Below are 17871 nucleotides of genomic sequence, written 5' to 3'. Positions count from 1 at the left end.
GTCCACTCTGGTTTTCCTGGAGGCATGGAGAGATGTCTGCAGAACTAGCAGGTTCATGGACATCACAGATTCAAAGGAAGAAAAGTCTAAAGGCTTGTCTACACTTAAAATGCCACAGTGCCACAGCTGAGCCGCACCACTGCAGCACTTCAGTATAGACACTTTCTACACTGACGGGAGGGGTTTTCCTTTCAGTATAGGTAATCCAACTCTCTGGGAGATAGTCTACATCTGTTTACACAAGGACTTAGGTCATTTTAACAACACCGCTCAGGAGTGTAGATTTTTCACACCCCGACTGACATAGTTAAACCGACTTAAGGGTATGTCTACACTACGAAATAAGGTCGATTTTACAGAAGTCGATTTTTAGAAACCGATTTCATACAGTCGATTGCGTATGTCCACACTAAGCGCATTAAGGTGGCGGAGTGCCTCCTCACTACCATGGCTAGCAGCGACTTCCAGAGCGTTGCACTGTGGGTAGCTATCCCACAGTTCCCGCAGTCTCCGCTGCCCATTGGAATTCTGGGTTAAGCTCCCAATGCCTGATGGGGCAAAAACATTGTCACGGGTGGTTTGGGTACATGTCATCAGGCCCCCCTCCCACCCTCCATGAAAGCAACGGCAAACAATCGTTTCAAGCCTTTTTTCCTGGGTTACCCATGCAGACGCCATACCACGGCAAGCATGGAGCCCGCTCAGCCCACCGTCTCCATACATCTCCTGGGTGCTGCTGGCAGATGCGATACCGCATTGCTAGACAGCAGCAGCTCCTTGCCTTCGCGGCAGATGGTGCAGGAGGACTGATAGTTGTTGTACGTCTCCTGGGTGCTCCTTGCAGACCTCAGTGAGGTCGATCGGGGCGCCTGGATAGACATGGCTATTCTCCTCTTGGAGCACCAAATGGAGCCAGAGACTCCAGGTCATTCTCTTCTTTAAGTTTCGTTTCATGGAGATTCAGTCCTGCCTGGAATATCGTGCGAGCTGGAGGCTTCTGTCTCAGGCTGCTCTCCCAGCCAGCAGCACCACGCGGTCACACCTACCCCAGCCTACCCCTTGTTCCCATGGTTCATGAAGCCTGGACAGTAGTAAGGAGCAGTTCAACTATAGGCTGAGCAAGTGCAGAATGGTGGTAGAATGTGCCTTTGGATGTTTAAAAGCTCGCTGGCACTGTTTGCTGACTAGGTCAGACCTCAGTGCAACCAATATTCTCATTGTTACTGCTGCTTGCTGTATGCTCCATAATATCTGTGAGAGTAAGGGGGAGACGTTTATGGTGGGGTGGAAGGTTGACGCAAATCGCCTGGCATCCGATTTTGAGCAGCCAGATACCAGGGCGATTAGAAGAGCACAGCAAGGCGCGCTGCACATCAGAGAGGCTTTGAAAACCAGTTTCATGACTGGCCAGGCTTCAGTGTGACAGTTGTGCGTGTTTCTCCTTGATGCAAACCCACCCCCTTTGTTGATTTTAATTCCCTGTAAGCCAACCACCCTCCCCCCTTTGAAATAAAGTATCTATTGTTTTGAAACCATGCATTCTTTCTTTATTAATTAAAAAAAATGAGATAATGGACAAGGTAGCCCGGGTGGGGTGGGGTGGGGGAGGAGGGAAGAATAAGGCCACATTGCTTATTGTAGCCATACTAAAGATCAAACTGTTTGAATCACAGCCTTCTGTTGCTTGGGCCATCCTCTGGAGTGGAGTGGCTGGGTGCCCGGAGCCTCTCCCCGCCCCACGTTCTTGGGCATCTGGGTGAGGAGCCTATGGAACATGGGAAGGAGGGTGGGCGATTATACAGTGGATGCAGCAGGGGTCTGTGCTCTTGTAGGTTTTCCTGCAGCTCCAAAAGACACTTCATCATGTCCATTTGATCCCTCATTAGCCTCAGCATCGCATCCTGCCTTCGCTCTTTGCGCTCACTTAATTCTTTCCTGGCCTCTGCCCACTGAATGCCTCCATGCATTAAGCTGTGCCCTATCAGTGCGGGAGGACTGAATGAACTCGGAAAACATGTGATCATGAGTGTGTTTTTTCGCCTTCTAATCTGCGATAACCTCAGGGACGGAGATGATAGGGGGAGCGTAGAAACACTCTACACTGTACGATTCTGGGGGGACTGCAGTCACCTGTGCTGCTGAGTTCGCCATGCTGACCAAACAGGAAATGAAATTCAAAAGTTCCGGGGGCTTTTCCTGTGTACCTGGCTAGTGCATCGGAGTTCAAAGTGCTCTCCAGAGCAGTCACAATGGAACACTCTAGGATAGCTCCTGGAGGCCAATACCATCAATTTTGCGTCCGCACTACCCCAAACTTGACCCAGCAAACTCGATTTTAGCGCTACTCTCCTCATGGGGGAGGAGTACAGGTTGATTTTAAGAGCCCTTTAGGTCGATGGAACGGGGTTGGTTGTCTGGACGCAGTCATTTTTAAATCGACCTAATGGGGCTAAATTCAACCTAACCCCATAGTGTAGACCAGGCCTAAGTTTCTAGTGAAGACCAGGCTTGAGTTACTGAGAGTGGAAGTGACTTATTTGAACCTGCTTGTCATTGTTAATGCCTATTGAGCTCAAAAGCCTAACATTTAGATGAGAATGTGTTTTGTTAAAAGTTCAACACACCCAACTACTTCAATTAAGGGCTGAAAGACCTTTACAAAAACTGGTACAACAGGATTTGAGAATTCTGATTTTTCTAAAGTAAAAAAGCCTAGCAGGTAGGAAAACTGCCTTTTAAAATTGAGGAACACATCTTTCAGGCTTCAGCAAAACCAAAATAAACCCATTTTTAAATTCTTGTCCAGCTCACCTTTAACTTTATTCCCAGAAGGAAAACTTCTCCAGCCTGTCAGTGCATCAGAGTTTGATATTAATATAATTCCTGTGGGAATTACATCGGATTTTTGGATATTGAGGTTTTACACATGAGATTATTTCTGTAATCTGAAACATGGTGTTCCACTTTTCAGACCCTCTTAGGAATGGCCATTAAATATTGCTCACTCCTGCCCATGGACATGTTGATCAAAATGATTGTACTTGAATGTAGTTTATACATTTGTGGATAAACAAATCCTTGAAAGAAGAAATATAAAAGGCACCCTAAATAAAGCTAGAAAGAAAACAATTCTCTTTAGCACGATATAAAATAGGTAATGGTTTGCAGAACCCTTACCTTGCTGCTTCTTTTATTAACTTTGAAAAATCCCAGAAATCCTCTCTTTTCTTTTTCTGTTGCATCGTTGCTTATTGAAGAATTTTGACTTGTTTCTGAAACAATTATATTGGGTTATTTTTTACACTCCCAAAAGCACAGTTACAAACCCAAAAGTTTTAAAAGCAATGATCCCAAGTTAACCCTTTAGTCCCTGAAATACAAGTTGTGTGTGCATAGGGGTGATCATGAGGCGAAATAATATAACAGATTCTGGATCCTCACTTGGATCAGATCCTCTCTCATTTAGGGCCTGGTCCAAAGCTCTCTGAAGCCAATGGGAGTCTTTCCACTGACTTCAACAGGTTTTGGATGAGACCCATTGTAATCCTGAGTCTCAGGATTATGCATTACACACAGGAGTAAGGGGTTGTAAGATCAGTCCTGAAGTTGTCATTAAGACACTACCACAGTAATTTAGGGCTTGTGTTCTTGTAAAACACTACGGTGGCACAGATGTACCGTTGCAGCTGCACCACTGTAGCACTTCAGTGTAGACACTACCTACTCTGAATAGGGTTTTCCTATTCATTAGGTAATCCACCTCCCTGAGAGGCAGTAGCTAGGTCAACAGAAGACTTACTTCAGCTTAAAAACACCGCTCAGGGGTGTGGATTTTTCACACCATGGACCAACATAGTTAACTCAACCTAATATTCCTAGTGTAGACCAGGCCTTAGCCTTTGAAAATGCTTTTAAAGTACATATTAGGAGTCAACCCTCCCCCCACATTCTCAACGATGCTCCTTTAAAAAAGTGATTATAGATTTTTAACAACCCATGGGCATGGTTCAAACCCATCAGAAGCCAATGGAAAGACTCCCATAGATATCAGAGGGTTATGGATCAAGCTGTATAAGAGGAAATTGAACCTTCCTGTAGAAGTGGTAGCTCTTTAGAGAATGATCTTGCAACCTTTACTCACACTAGTAGTGCCACTTAATAACCGCTTTCTTGGTATTTCTATGAATGTTTTAGGGGAAAGGTGATATAGGTGTGGCCCATGAGCCAAACACAGCCCAGAGAGTCCGTATCTTCCAGACTGCTGTGTCTTAGATACAGAAATCAGCCTTGAGCTGACTAGGGAATTGCACATCCCAAAAGTCACTGCTCTATACTCATCTGTCTCACTGGCAGTATAATGAACAGCATGATGCGACCCTGCATTACATGGCCAGCAGCCAGTAGGAAAGGCCATTCTGACATCAAGAAGCTGAATTCAGTACACCAGTTGAACAACTCTGACCACCCAGCTCTCATAAATGATAGTTCCCCACCCCTCAGCCATTTGCTCTGCCACCTTAAAGGCCTGATCCAATGCTCGCTGAAACCAGTGCAGTTGTTCTCCCATTGACTTTAATGGGCAATTGATCAGGCCCTAAATGCCGCCCTCTATCTCTTGGCAAGTTGTAATGTTCTTGATGTCGGAGGAAGTTTTAACGAACGGAGTAAATTCACAAGTTAAAAAATATTTGCTTTGTTTTGTAACATGAAAAATAAGCAAAATGACCTTAAATTATTTTTTTAACCGTGAAATGATACATTTCACAAAGGAGACTTGTAAAACTTTTTGCATGTCATACAAAGTATCACATTTTTGTTAGAAGGTGTTAAGTGCATACAGCAGATCAAAGCATAGTAGAAGAGTAAATATGATGAACAGATTAAAAACAGAACCACACACCATCCTTATTGAAGAAGAAAATGCCCCTCCAGCTCAACAAAAATACCATCAATAAACTAACCAATATCTTCCTGTATGGCTACTAAGCATTGCCTGCACTCATTGGTCTGAAATTGCTATCCCCATGCTTAGGGCTAGACTGCGATTCACTGTGAATACGGGCTTCACAAGCCATCCCTTAATACTTAAAAGTAAAGACTGAACGTCAAGTGGAGTTAATGGGAGCTGTAGGCAAACCCATGGGAGCTATTGGCCCCAAAAGTTAAAAGGGAAATACATGTTTATTAAGGAACATCTGCACTGAAGACACACTATAGTCCCAGTCCTGCAATCACATGTGCACAGGCAGATCTCTGCATCCATGAGAAGTCCTCTTGACTTCAATGGAATTCCTGTGTGGGTGTACCCAGGTGCTCCCACATGGATCAGCTTTCCAAAGTATGTAATTTCTATGGTGAATTTACAGACTGTCAACATCTTTATTATAAATTCCTTTAAAATTTTACACAGAGATGGGATTTCAGACATTGTGTATATTATTTCACATCAACAAAGAATTCAGGGCAAAATGTTCCTCTTAAGTCCATATGGAAGATCATGACTGATACTACACTCTCTGAATACGAGGACAATGCAAGTAAGGACAGAGAACGCTGAAGTCAAGGGATGAAATCATGGCCCCATTGAAGCCAACAGTTTTGCTACTGATTTCAATGGGGCCAGGATTTCACACAAGGTCCTCAGTATGAATCAGAACACGGTGCTTATAATTTTCTTCATGAAATTTGAAAATAACCCCCACTTTTTGTTTCTGAATCATGTACAGAAACACAAAAGAACACTGAGGACTATTTTTCTAAGCTGGGCAATTTTAGATGCACTTGCAAAATGAGTGCCTGCACCTGTTGTGTCAACATTCACATTTGTGTAAACCAAACAGCCATACGCACATTAACTGGGTAAATGTCCAAGTATGTACATGTTTGCACACATATTTTGCAGGCACAGTTTAGGAACCAATTGCTGAAAGTGTTTTGGTTTCAAATCTTTTCCCCAGGGGTGTTGTAAAAAAAAAGTTGGCATGCATTTTTCAAGCAAAAACACGTACTGGAAAAGCTCACAATCACAATGATGTCTACGGGTATGTCTACAAAAGCTTCAGTCATACCCAGTGATTGCAATATAGACATCCTGTGACACTGCACCCCATATTCTTCAGAGTGATATTATTATGATATGATTATGACATAATTATAATGCATTTTATGCAAGATAAATCATGTGAGATGTCACTGAAAATGTTATGATTTGCTGAATATGATTATCCTATTTGTATGCATGTATCATTTGGTATCTGAAGTTAGGAATATTGACTATATATCTATATTTCAAATGTAGTTGCACCTGGGTAACGCCCATTAGACAAGATGCTTGTAGTCTAGATAGATGGGTATGGAAGGGCCTATTCAAGGCAATGGGGCATTAAGAAAAAACAATAGGCCTTAGGAGAAGCTTATCTCCCACCTGGGGAGCATTCTTGAAAACGCTACAGACAGCCTCTGACTAATTGTTGCTATGACTCTACAAAGATGTGATGTGACCACATGTCTCTAGACCAGTGGTTCCCAAACTTGTTCCTCTGCTTGTGCAGGGAAAGCCCCTGGTGGGCCGGGCTGGTTTGTTTACGTGCCGCATCTGCACGTTCGGCAGATCACGGCTCCCAGTGGCCACAGTTCGCTGCTCCAGGCCAATGGGAGCTGCTGGCAGCGGCGGCCAGTATGTCCCTCGGCCCGCACCACTTCCAGCAGCTCCCATTGGCCTGGAGCAGCGAACCGTGACCACTGGGAACCGCGATCGGCCGAACCTGCGGACCCGGCAGGTAAACAAACCGGCCCGGCCCGCCAGGGGCTTTCCCTGCACAAGCAGCGGAACAAGTTGGGGAACCACTGCTCTAGACTCCATCTTGGGATGTTAGTGTTTTTCCACAGACCAGTCTGGGAGCCAAGCTTTGAAACTAGGGGTTCCCGCCATATGCAAAAGCTATATAAGGCGGGAAGTGACATCATCTGGTGTGCTTCACTCCCCACCCAAGGAGACTCCTGGAAACACCTGAGGAACAAAGACTGAACTGGGGGAAGTGCTGGATCCAGACTAAAGGGATTTTTAGCCTGTGAATGGAATACCTGGGGATTCCAAGCTGTAAGCATGTGCAGCTTGCCCCTTAAGAATCTGCAGCCTACTTGTATCATCTCTTAGGGTGAAAATCTGCTATTTATAACCAATCTATTTAGTATATTAAGTTTAGTTTGCGTTTTTTGTTTATTTGCTAGGTAATCTGCTTTGATCTGCTTTCTATCCCTTATAATCACTTAAAATCTATCTTTTGTAGTAAATAAACTTGTTTTTTGCTTTATCTAAACCAGTGTGTGGGAATCATAACATGGGGCAAAAGGCTGTTGCATATTCCTCTACACATTGAAGGAAGGGGCAAATTTAATGAGCTTACGCTGAACAGTTCCCTGTGCAACGCAAGATGGAATAATTTTGGGTTTATACTCCAGAGGGGGTACGTGCCTGAGGAGCTGGGAGTAGCTTTCCCATGCAGGGGCTGGTCAGAGAGCCTGTTTCTAACTGCAGCTGGGTGTGTCCCTACCTGTAAGTACGCTGGTGAAAGTGCAGGCTGGAAGACTTTGTAGCTTGTCACAGCAATATGGTGTGAGAGGGAGCCCACATGGGACCCCTTGGTGGGTCAGGGGCCTCAGTGGTACTCCAGTTCCAAGTGGCACCCTGGGGGGAACCCGTCACACATCCCCTAATACAGTGGTCTCAATTAAAATGTCATTCTTTATCCACAATCATCACACACATGGGTATCTCAGCATCTGTTTTTTCCAGTTCAAAACTAAGGTACAGGTAAACCCCAAGTAGTTAAATGCCTCTGGGGCAATCAAAACATTCTCATTTTGCTCATATGTGAATTTTGAAATCATGAGACAAAGCAGAATTTAAGATGATCTGAATTCAGATAATCACATTTTAGATTATAGGCATCTACCAGGATTCCATGCATCAGTATGTGATAAGGTTTTAAAATATTGACATTTTAATGGAAACGATTCCATGACCAATGTATTTTCCCTCCCGCCACTTTGGCCAGAAATGCAGGCAAGTGAAGCAGTCCATCTGCACTGAAAATAATCACTGTCTATGATATAAAACAGACAATGTAAACAACTCTGTTCCCTGTAGTATTTTATGCCATGACCTTGCAATTTTGTTATGCTACCAAAGCCATGCTAAAAAGACAACCTGAAGGGGAAACTGATTTTCCCCAAGCATTGTTGTACAGTACCTCTATAGTTCAGAGAAGGTTCAGACTGAGTTTTTGATGGAAGAACTGGAAAAAGCAGGCAATGAAAGGACAAGAAAAACCACATTAACTTTCTGACACATGACCCGGTAAACCACAGATACTATCCATTACCCTTAATATTTGGTCTTCAGAAACACCATAAAGAAAGGTGGGTTTTTTTCCCTGAAACTGGACATGCAAGGCTGCTGTTAGAAGCAACATTGCACTTACCTGAGTAGAGAGATTTGTTGTTCTAATTCTTAATCTTTATTGAAACTGCTTTAACTTCTAAGAGAAATTATGTAACCAGGTGAAAGCAGAGTTTCTCTTTTAACAAAAGACTTAATAGAACTTTAGAACGAAGTGTTGGTGCCTCAAGTGAGGAGTCACTCAACTAGAATTTGCTCTTACACACAGTCTGTGTTTTGAGCACATCCAATACCATATTTAGGGCTATAGGGGCGCTTCTGCTAATGAGATAAGATGTTGGAACAATCCATTTTGTCCACCTGATAATTGACATGGGGCCCTATTCTGGGGCCCAGATGAATGGGTTACTGCCACTGAATTTAATGAGAATTTTCCCTCTGTAATGACTGCAGGGTACGGAAAATCTTGATACCAGCAAAACCTTGGGAGAAATATTGTATTTGCAGGATCACCCTGGGGAAACTCCACTAAAATTATTTCTTTTTATTACTCAGGACTGACACACAGGCAGATAGATATGAAAAAATAACAGAAAAGAATGAATCCTGCAGAAATACATTTTTGGGATCAGATGTAATATCGTTCTAATGTAATGGTTAACTGAGAAACAGAAGTTAATTTCTTGTATCAATCACCTATGCAATAAGTAAGATTTGTAATATTACAGTCTGCTCCTATGGTTCAAATCCTGCAATTGGGTCTGCTAACATGGAGTTCAGTAGGGCTCTGCATGGGTACCAAAATGTGAACCTGATTAGGGCCAATATTGTACCCAATGCACTTTGCTATTTTTCTGGTCCAAATATTAAATTAAAAGAAAAATGTTTTAAGAAGGCCCAGACTCATTATTCTAGCGAGAGGTCTCTGAAATATGCCATGTTATAAGGACAAACACTCTGTATGCTTAACATGTTGCTCCAAAGTGTTTCACTGTAAATATGTCTAAATAGAAGAGAAGTAGCATTTGAGTTGTGGCACTTTAATTTGTGGGTGTCTTTTTTGAGCCTCTCACCATTTCAAAGGGAAAGGAGATACTTAGTTTACTTAAAAGCCTAAACTCATTGAAATGTAGATCATTCCAGTGTAAAGCTGTCATTTAACAGACAGGTTTGAAAGAAGAGACCCAACACCAACATAAATAAATGACTGTATAAATAAAAAATAAGCCTGTCTAGCACCATATGTGGTGGCAACATTTTCTAAACAATAAACAATGACATCAGCTCTGTTGGAAGAACTACTCAGTGAAAGAAAAATAAAAGACTTATTTTTTAAATGAAGATCACTTTTTGTTAGTAAAAAAAAACCCAGCACTCGGCAGTGGCAGCCTAGGATGTCTAAAGCACATTTAATATCTATGCTCTCTGGATCAAAGAGCTGTCTGACCAAACTGAAGTCCAGATAGGTGGCATTAGAATATTGTTTAGAGGAGGAGAAAAACACAAAAGAACATTATTTTAAATAAAAATACCTCATCGGGTGCCTCTTCATTAACAGCACATAGCTTTGTTCATAGGAGGAATTGCTTTGGCATTTAGCAGCAATTTTTTCTCATAAGCCCTGGTCTATTTCTGTTCCTCTCATTTCTATCAGCTGCCATGATGGTGGCACGTTAGCTCTCCCTCGTTCTCTGTGTCACAGCACAGGTGGATGAGCAGCTTTGTCTGGATACGGCACCAGTGCCCTGTGTGCCCCTTTTGGCAGCAGCCCTCAGGGGCAACGAGGCTCCTCCCTTTGTGTTTAGACTGAGCCAATCATCTCTTTCACAGCTGTTAGCCTCTACTGGCATGATGCCTGGGAACAAGTCACGCTATTTACATTCTGGGGACTCCTGGATGGCAGCTGAATGCACTGTTATCCTTGCTGTTGCTACTGGCCTTGATTATAAAACATGAGTAGCTCTGTAAAGCTGACATGAATGTCACCCTTCTATTTAAGTCTGGTTTTAAAGCAACGAAGATGTAAATACTGATCATGTGTAATCGTTGGTAGATCACTAGAGCCATAGCAGATGCAGTTAATCTAGACTCACCTCTTTTCCTGTCCCAAGCATACAGTTCCTTTATCCCTAACTCGTCCAAGGACTTTGTAAGTTCCAGCTCTTCCCCAGTGATATTGTCCCTCAGGAGGACGACCTGCTCTGGACTGACCTCGCATTTTTCACAAATGGCTGGGATTATGGTATGCAGAGGCACCTCAGGACTAACTCGAACCACAGTCTTGTGTGTCTTCAGGTAATTCACTACCAACCTCATGGATTTCTGAGAAAGCAAAGGAAACAGACAGACACTGTCAGGCTTTATGTGGGTGTCTCAACACCGATCCCCTACATGCTTTACAGTGACACAGAGCAGGTACTGAAGACTTTGTTTTGCCTTGATCCTTCCGGTGTAAACTTAGTGACCCACATGCTATTGGACAAGATCTTAAAAAAATCTCCAAGGAGTGATTCACAAGGACTGGTGTATAAGAGCAAACTCAGAGGCAGTCATGCATTAGGAATCCTACTGTAAATAAGCACCACCACATTTGAATGACATTCAAAGCATAGACAGTAAAATACCTGGAGGAAGAGTGAAAAGCAAAGTTAATCAAATGGGAGGGGAAAAAAATCTGTTCCAAAACCAGATACTGGCAAATAAAGATTTTAATTCAAGGAGCAAAGGGGTAAGAAATTTTGGCCCATATTCTGGGTTACACTAAGGCCCCTTTGCACTGATACACCTGCCCAAAGGGGTCATAAATCCAAGAGATCTTGCCAAGTAAGGATTCTCCAGTTGGAGAAAACCAGCTTTTACACCACGCCCCTGCACATAGTGCCTATATAGGATACGTGGGCAGGGGAAAGGAGCTGTGGCCAGAGCGCTGCTTATTTAAAACAATGTCATTTTTCAGTGTGCATAAGTAGCTCCCTCTGTGATATTTTAATGCGATCAGATGCACTGATTCCCATTAATGTTCATATTTCAGAGAAAAAATAAGTCTTTGGAAGACGGTTGGCTCCAAATCTCTCCCAGATGGTGAAACTTTCCATTTAGTTTAAGGTTCGTGGTCGTTCTTTATCAAGAAGGTTACTTATACAATATACTTACTGTATGTGCAAAGTCACTACATAAAGGAAACAGGTGAAACATCTTAAAATTCACTTTAGGGATTATTTTCAGTTTAAAAACTTTATTTCATAAATGTCCTTTCAGAGTCTGTCATAATGATTTAATCTGCCCTAAATACTATATTTAACCTTATTACGACAACAGAATGCTAGTATCCAGAGTGAGTAATAGTAACTTTACCAGTTTAACAGATGACTGCATCAGTCTGTACACAAGCCTCCCCCATCCTGATTTAAAGATAAAAAAAACAAAAGTGGGTGGAACAGGGAGTATCAGCATCGCTGCTTGAAGATATACTACTATAATGATGGTCCCATAGCGTTGTTCTCACAGCAGGCAGTACTGACCTCAGGGATCCTAGGTGGAGGTCGTTTTGTCTTCCCTTCAGGAACTTTCTCCTTCAGAAGTACTGTCTGTACATCCAGTGCCCCAACCAAAGTATTAGGCTTATAACTCAAAGGTTGCATCCCACAAGCCTTCAGCTCAAGAGTATGGTGAACTGGATTCAAGTGGTACCGGCTGCACAAATCCACCAACAGATCCATCATGGCTTTACTGCAAAGAAAAAAAAGACGCTCTGTAGCCTTTGATTAACTACACATTGTTAGACACCAGAATACCAGAACTAATCCAATAGTACTCATAGCATAAACCAAGGGTAGGCAGAGTGCACCTTGTCTGCTAAATGCCCCCGTAAAGTTCTACAATCCAGTGGCCTTCATCCTCACTATGGGCTTGAAGAACACAGAGATTACATGTCCCAGTATACAATGCTCCACACTGCTGGGAGCATCCTGGTCAGTCAGCTAAAAAAGGAGCGCTTCGATCTGGGACCTGCAATCTCCATGGGTGATGTTTTTCAGTGAGAAAGAAAGAAGAAAAACTACATAGATGCAGCACCATCTGGAGGAACAGGCATATTTCCACTATGCACCTTTAACTACACCATTAATTCACAAGCACAACCAGGAGCAGGCACTTAATGGAGTCGCTGGGGAATTTGCAAGAACGGCTTTGGCAGCTCCAAAAAGTCAGGCATGGAGCGGTTTAGGAATCCTCTCTCCAGTGAGACAAAGGAGTTAGGGATTGAGTCCCACTTCCCTACCAGGATGCACTGGACATAGGGAGCAGCAACCTTGACGTAGGAGCCAAGACACAGCCTGAGAAGCTGCTCTTCTAACGTCTGTTACAGGCTCCAAGTGCATTCTCAGGTGCAAAATGGACAAGCCTGGGAAATTTGAAAAATCAGATCATAGATGAAAGAGGAACACTACTGGGGGGAATAAGAAGACTGACGATCTAACCATGGTGGTTTTATGATGAGGGGAAACACTTCAGGAAAACCAGGCACTTTAGATAGCTGTGCTCCCTTGCGCAGTACATCTATATGAAAGTACATTTGGAAGTTCCATTGTCTAATATGTGTGCACTATTTCACATTTTCAAGCACTTATAATTATATTTAGAAACCATTTCTCCATCCAAATGTAGCAGTATACAAATCCACTGAAATATGCACGCACGTGTACAGAACTACTGCACATTCCCACATACACATGTGTGCAGCAGTGAACATCCATAGTTAAGGTTGAGGCTGTATATCTATCCATCGCGATATAGATATCAGTTTGCCTCTTTGTGTATAGACAGTGGTAAGTAGCTCTCTTTTAAAATAGAATTTGCATATGCTGTTTTTCTCTGCCTTATTGCTGCTGTTTCAGAGAACAGAACAATCTGGAAGAACTTAAATTTGTAACACCTCATTATGAATTCTATATTCTACTAGACATCTTTATTTAAATAAGATTATGTGTTTCTGCAACACGTAGCATAGCAGTAATTCACACAAGTTTGGCTAACAACCAAAATGCCATCTTAAAACACGCAAGCTATTTCATTCAAAAAAAAAAATTAGCATAGAGGTTGAAAAAAATACTGACCTTCATGCACTGAATTATTGCAGTTCCAGAACACAACTATAATACTCATGCTGTGGTATCTCATTAAACCATGCATTGTGTTCATCAGCACTTTTCTAGCAGCAATCATATTTCCAACAAAGTAGTAGACTTCATACAGATGATATGAAAAAGGCAAATTATGGTCAATCATTTGAGATGAATTCAACCCCAGCAGAGAGAAAAGAAAGCTGATTCTCCAGCAACTGCTGAGTACAGAGGAGATGGGAACTACATACAGTAAGTATTTCAAATGAGATCTGCAACGCCCAATCCTGTTTCATCCTGCTTATAAATACTCAAAACTGCCACGGAAAACATCCCCAAGCTTCAACTGTACTATTTAGGAGCCCACAGATTGAAAGATAAAAACTGTTAGAACAACTTCAAAGAGCAATTTTATCAAAACGGAAACTTGAAACGTTTCCCCAAAATATCAGCAGAATAAAAACAGAACTAAAAGAAGTCTGTGGACTAAATGCAGAATGAATAGATTCCCTTATAGACTCAAGTTTCCAGAGAGATAAGAAGTCAAGCTAAATGAAGTGGAAGCCCTTTGTACTAAAGTTATTTTTTTCTATAGAACTTCACCAGAAGCAGAGATTCACTATCACTGGAAATGCACTTTCTACAATGTACTTCAATATACAAGGGGTGTAGTGAGCTCTTTATTTGCTGTAAATAGGATCCACAATGTATACCTCACTTACCATCCACAGAGAGGGCTGGCACTATACTGTTTGTATGGATGTGAAAGTTCAAAACACTATTTTCTGGTTGTGATTGGTAGCTTGTGGACTGATTCCTACCTCACTTCATTGTTGGCCTTCAGGCAGTTATCTTGATTTTGGAGAAGTCTCTCTTTGGCTCATGTTGAAAACCAGCTCTTCTAGCTCTTGCTTCTTCCTGCTGGAGTTGTAAATGCTGTGGAAGCGAAGAAGTGCACACTGCTCGCAGAATACTATGTCAGGGTTGCCCTCAGCCATTTAGATGTTCCACTCTCTTCTGGAGCTCTCTCATTAGGGATGCAGGATGGGATATGTGTATCTTGCTTTTGGCTGGACAGTAAAGGGTTCAAGCTCCTCCTTTGGGTTTAAAGGAAAAGTCTCTCTCTCTCTCTCACAGACTGTCATAAGTGCCAGGCTTATGGGGAGGAGCTGACAGCTGGGCCCCTTAAGTAGTTTGGGGCTCATTAAGAGGAAACCATGAGAGGTTATGGGGTCTGGTCAGGACAGAGGACTCCTGGAAAGCAGAAGTTCAACTTCCTTTCATGGTGAATAGAATGGATTACGTGCGCTAGAGCCAGTGGTTTCTTATTTGTTCCCTGCTATAACCTGGATTTGGGCCATCTTGCTGGACTTTGTTGAAAAGTGAATTTTAAGGATATCTTTAGGCCATGCTTCTGAGAAAGGAACGGCTTGCACTGAATTTCCATGACACAAGATTGAATCGGAATGTGCTCTTTTTGCCTGTCCCAGGAGACCCTGAAGAAACATTTCCTTACCATGAAGGGAAAGGGATTCCCCTTATTTGCTCCCCACTGCTTTAAAGTATTGGTAAATCCTTTCCAAGTAATAGCATCCATGTGACACGGTTCTTCCCTATTTCCTCTTTATTTATTCCCACCTGCCTAGTGCCTTAAGACTCAGAAGTAGGCTGACCCTTCTTCCCCATCATCTGGGCCTTGGTGCTTTCTCGGGAGCTTGTTACTGTCACTTCTAGAATGGCCAAAAGGGGCTTCCTCCATCTTTACCTCTTCACCTTGTCCCCTGGATGCCTGGTGCTCCATTCTGACCATGATTGGGTGAAGCAGGTCGTTGATTTTAAAGTCCAGTCTCAGGACTTCTCCAGCTCCAGAGCGGAGAGCTCCTTTCTTTGCCCCCTCCTGCACAGGTTAATCTCTTTTACACCGACTGTCCAGCTAGGATGTACATTCTTTACTTATTCAAGCCAGAACTTGGAAATATACTTTGTTAGTTTTCTGACTCTTCCCTCAAATACCTCCAACACTCTTTAGAGAGCTGTAAACTCTATAGCACAAAAAGAACCCAAGAACTGCCGGGAGAAACCATGTTAAGGTTCAAACACGATTGCCCAGGCAGATATTTTTAACAATGGGGGAAAGGAAGGCGGGGGTCGGGGCGGGAACAGCTGGGTGGTGGGGGGGGTTGTTAATAAGTTATAGACTGTTGTAATAAGTCATAAATCCAGTGTGTCTATTCAGTCTATGATTTTTAGTGTCTAGCATGGTTATGAATTTAAGCTGCCAGGCTCATCTTTTGAAAGTGCTGTTCGGGTTTCGTTTGAGGATGAGGACTGATAGGTCAGATATAGAGTGATAGCTTTGTGAAAAGTGTTCACCCACAGGTAATAGGGTGCTTTTGTCTTTTATCATTTTCCTGTGTCAGTTCATTTGAGAGCATAGTGATTGTCTGGTTTTACTTACATAGTTGTTGGTGGGGCATTTAATGCACTGGATAAGGCACACTACATGTTGTGATAGGCATACGTAGGAGCCATGAATCTTGAGAGGTGTGACTGCTACAATGATCAACACCCCTCACAACACACCGGAGTACATTTCCCAGACCTGAAGAAGAGCTCTGTGTAAGCTTGTCTCTTTCACCAACCAAAGTTGATCCAATAAAAGATATTACCTCACCCACCTTGTCTTTCTAATATCCTGGGACTGCACGGCTACTACAACACGGCATAAACTAAACAGGGAACATTCAGCCAAAAGTGGAGTGGGGGTGACAGATGCAGAAAAATGTCCTTTTGCTTTATATTTGTCTATTTTGCCCATGTGCCTTTTGACTGCCTATTGTGGCTTAGGACCTGCCTGGCTGCTCTAATTTTGACTCGCTTCCTATTTGCTATTTTGTACTTCAATTCTTGTTATTTGGTTTTAATCCTTCCGTGGTTTTAAATTTCCTAATTATTTGTTGTTAAACCTCTTCTACATTTAGCTTGGTAGCCCTTTATTATTATTATAACTATTTCCTTTTATTAACCTGGACCTAGTATCACCAATATGTACACAAACACACCCCCAGTCCCTCTCTCTTTAGAGCTGCCCTTCTTTAGAAAGCATTCTGTGAGATGACTTGTAAGCTGTAGCTGTTACCTTTTAGGTCTCGATCCTGCACTGAGAACTAGGAGAGCAGACCACCCCCCATATGCCTGTGCAGAGCCCTGCTGAAATCAATAAGACTCCATATAGGCCGAGAGCTCTGTCCTGCAAGCCTCCAGTGTGGGATTGGGGCTTTAACTTGTACATTCTTTAGGTCAAGGACCTGTCTTTTATGCATTATCTTTGAAGTGCCTAGCTTACTGTAAATCACCATAATAGATATGACTGTGGAAGCTTAGCCATCATCCGAGCTAGCTCCCTAGATGATCAAAAACACTTTTTCTCCTTCCCTGTCCCATTAATCACCTCTCACCCTCCCTCATCCAAACCTGGAGGCTGGTTTCCAAAGTCAAGGATAGTTCAAAATTCCCTGGCTATTCTTCTGCAACACATGGCAATATTACATGCAATGTACAGCATAACTACTCCTAATGCTGCAGATATCAAACCCCAGCAGTGACAAAAAGAGGACCAGCACATTAGCTAAATATTGGGATGGGTATAGAAATTGTCTCTAGAGTATCTGGTGTATTTCATGAGTATAACAATGCTGCTGGCAAGGTTGGAGAGAGCAGAGAAACTGGGAAGAAGAAAAAAGCAACTGTACACTCTACTGTTGAACCAAGGAAGCCGGCTGATAGAAAACCACAGCCCTCCACAGGGGGCACTTACTGGGCCTTTTCATGGAGGTATCATCAGGTATTATAATAATAGAATCACAGGAGTGGAAGGGACCTCAAGAGGCTAAGTTGTAATTAATGCACTCTAGGCTTGTCCAGTTGGCAACATCCCAGGGTGCACAGTGCAGCTGGGATGTCCTACAGCATCCCAGGCACAGTGTGCTCTCTGAGGCACACTAGAGAAGCCCCAGAAAGGAACTGCAGGAGTGTAAGATCCCAGCAGCAAAAGACCAGAGTGTTGGGAGGGGGAGTTAACCAAACAGGTCCTGAATCTTACAAATGGTTCAGATTTGGTTCAGTTCCAGAAATGGGCAAAGATGAAACCAGTTTTCAATTCACTCATAGGAAATACTGGGAAGAGGCGTGAACAGCAAGGTGGACTTTCTTCAGATCAATCCAGTTAACAGTTGAACTATGGGGATAGCGATTCCTTCCTTTGCTTTCACTGACTCAAAGGGTCTGCTTCAAGCAACTGGTCACACAAAAAGAATATTAGATCTGCAGTTGCTTTAGGAGTGCTCACAT

General features: G+C 42.8%; 1 protein-coding gene across 13 annotated transcripts in view; it reads right to left on the bottom strand.

Annotated features, from left to right (window-relative positions):
• Positions 1–17871, bottom strand: part of COBL (cordon-bleu WH2 repeat protein) — a 334912-nt gene that overhangs the window by 140184 nt on the left and 176857 nt on the right. For all 13 annotated transcript variants that reach the window (XM_043540443.1, XM_037889941.2, XM_037889936.2 and 10 more), the window contains 3 exons: positions 11923–12130; positions 10495–10723; positions 3178–3272 (listed from right to left, as the gene is read on the bottom strand). In XM_043540443.1, the coding sequence (XP_043396378.1) occupies positions 3178–3272; positions 10495–10723; positions 11923–12130 (532 nt within the window). The remainder of the gene's footprint in view (positions 1–3177; positions 3273–10494; positions 10724–11922; positions 12131–17871) is intronic.

The sequence above is a fragment of the Chelonia mydas genome, chromosome 2 (genome assembly GCF_015237465.2).
Source record: "Chelonia mydas isolate rCheMyd1 chromosome 2, rCheMyd1.pri.v2, whole genome shotgun sequence".
In the NCBI taxonomy this organism is placed as follows: domain Eukaryota; kingdom Metazoa; phylum Chordata; order Testudines; family Cheloniidae; genus Chelonia; species Chelonia mydas.
The sequence above is the reverse complement of the archived record's forward strand: the minus strand, read 5'-3'. Positions and strand labels throughout refer to the sequence as shown.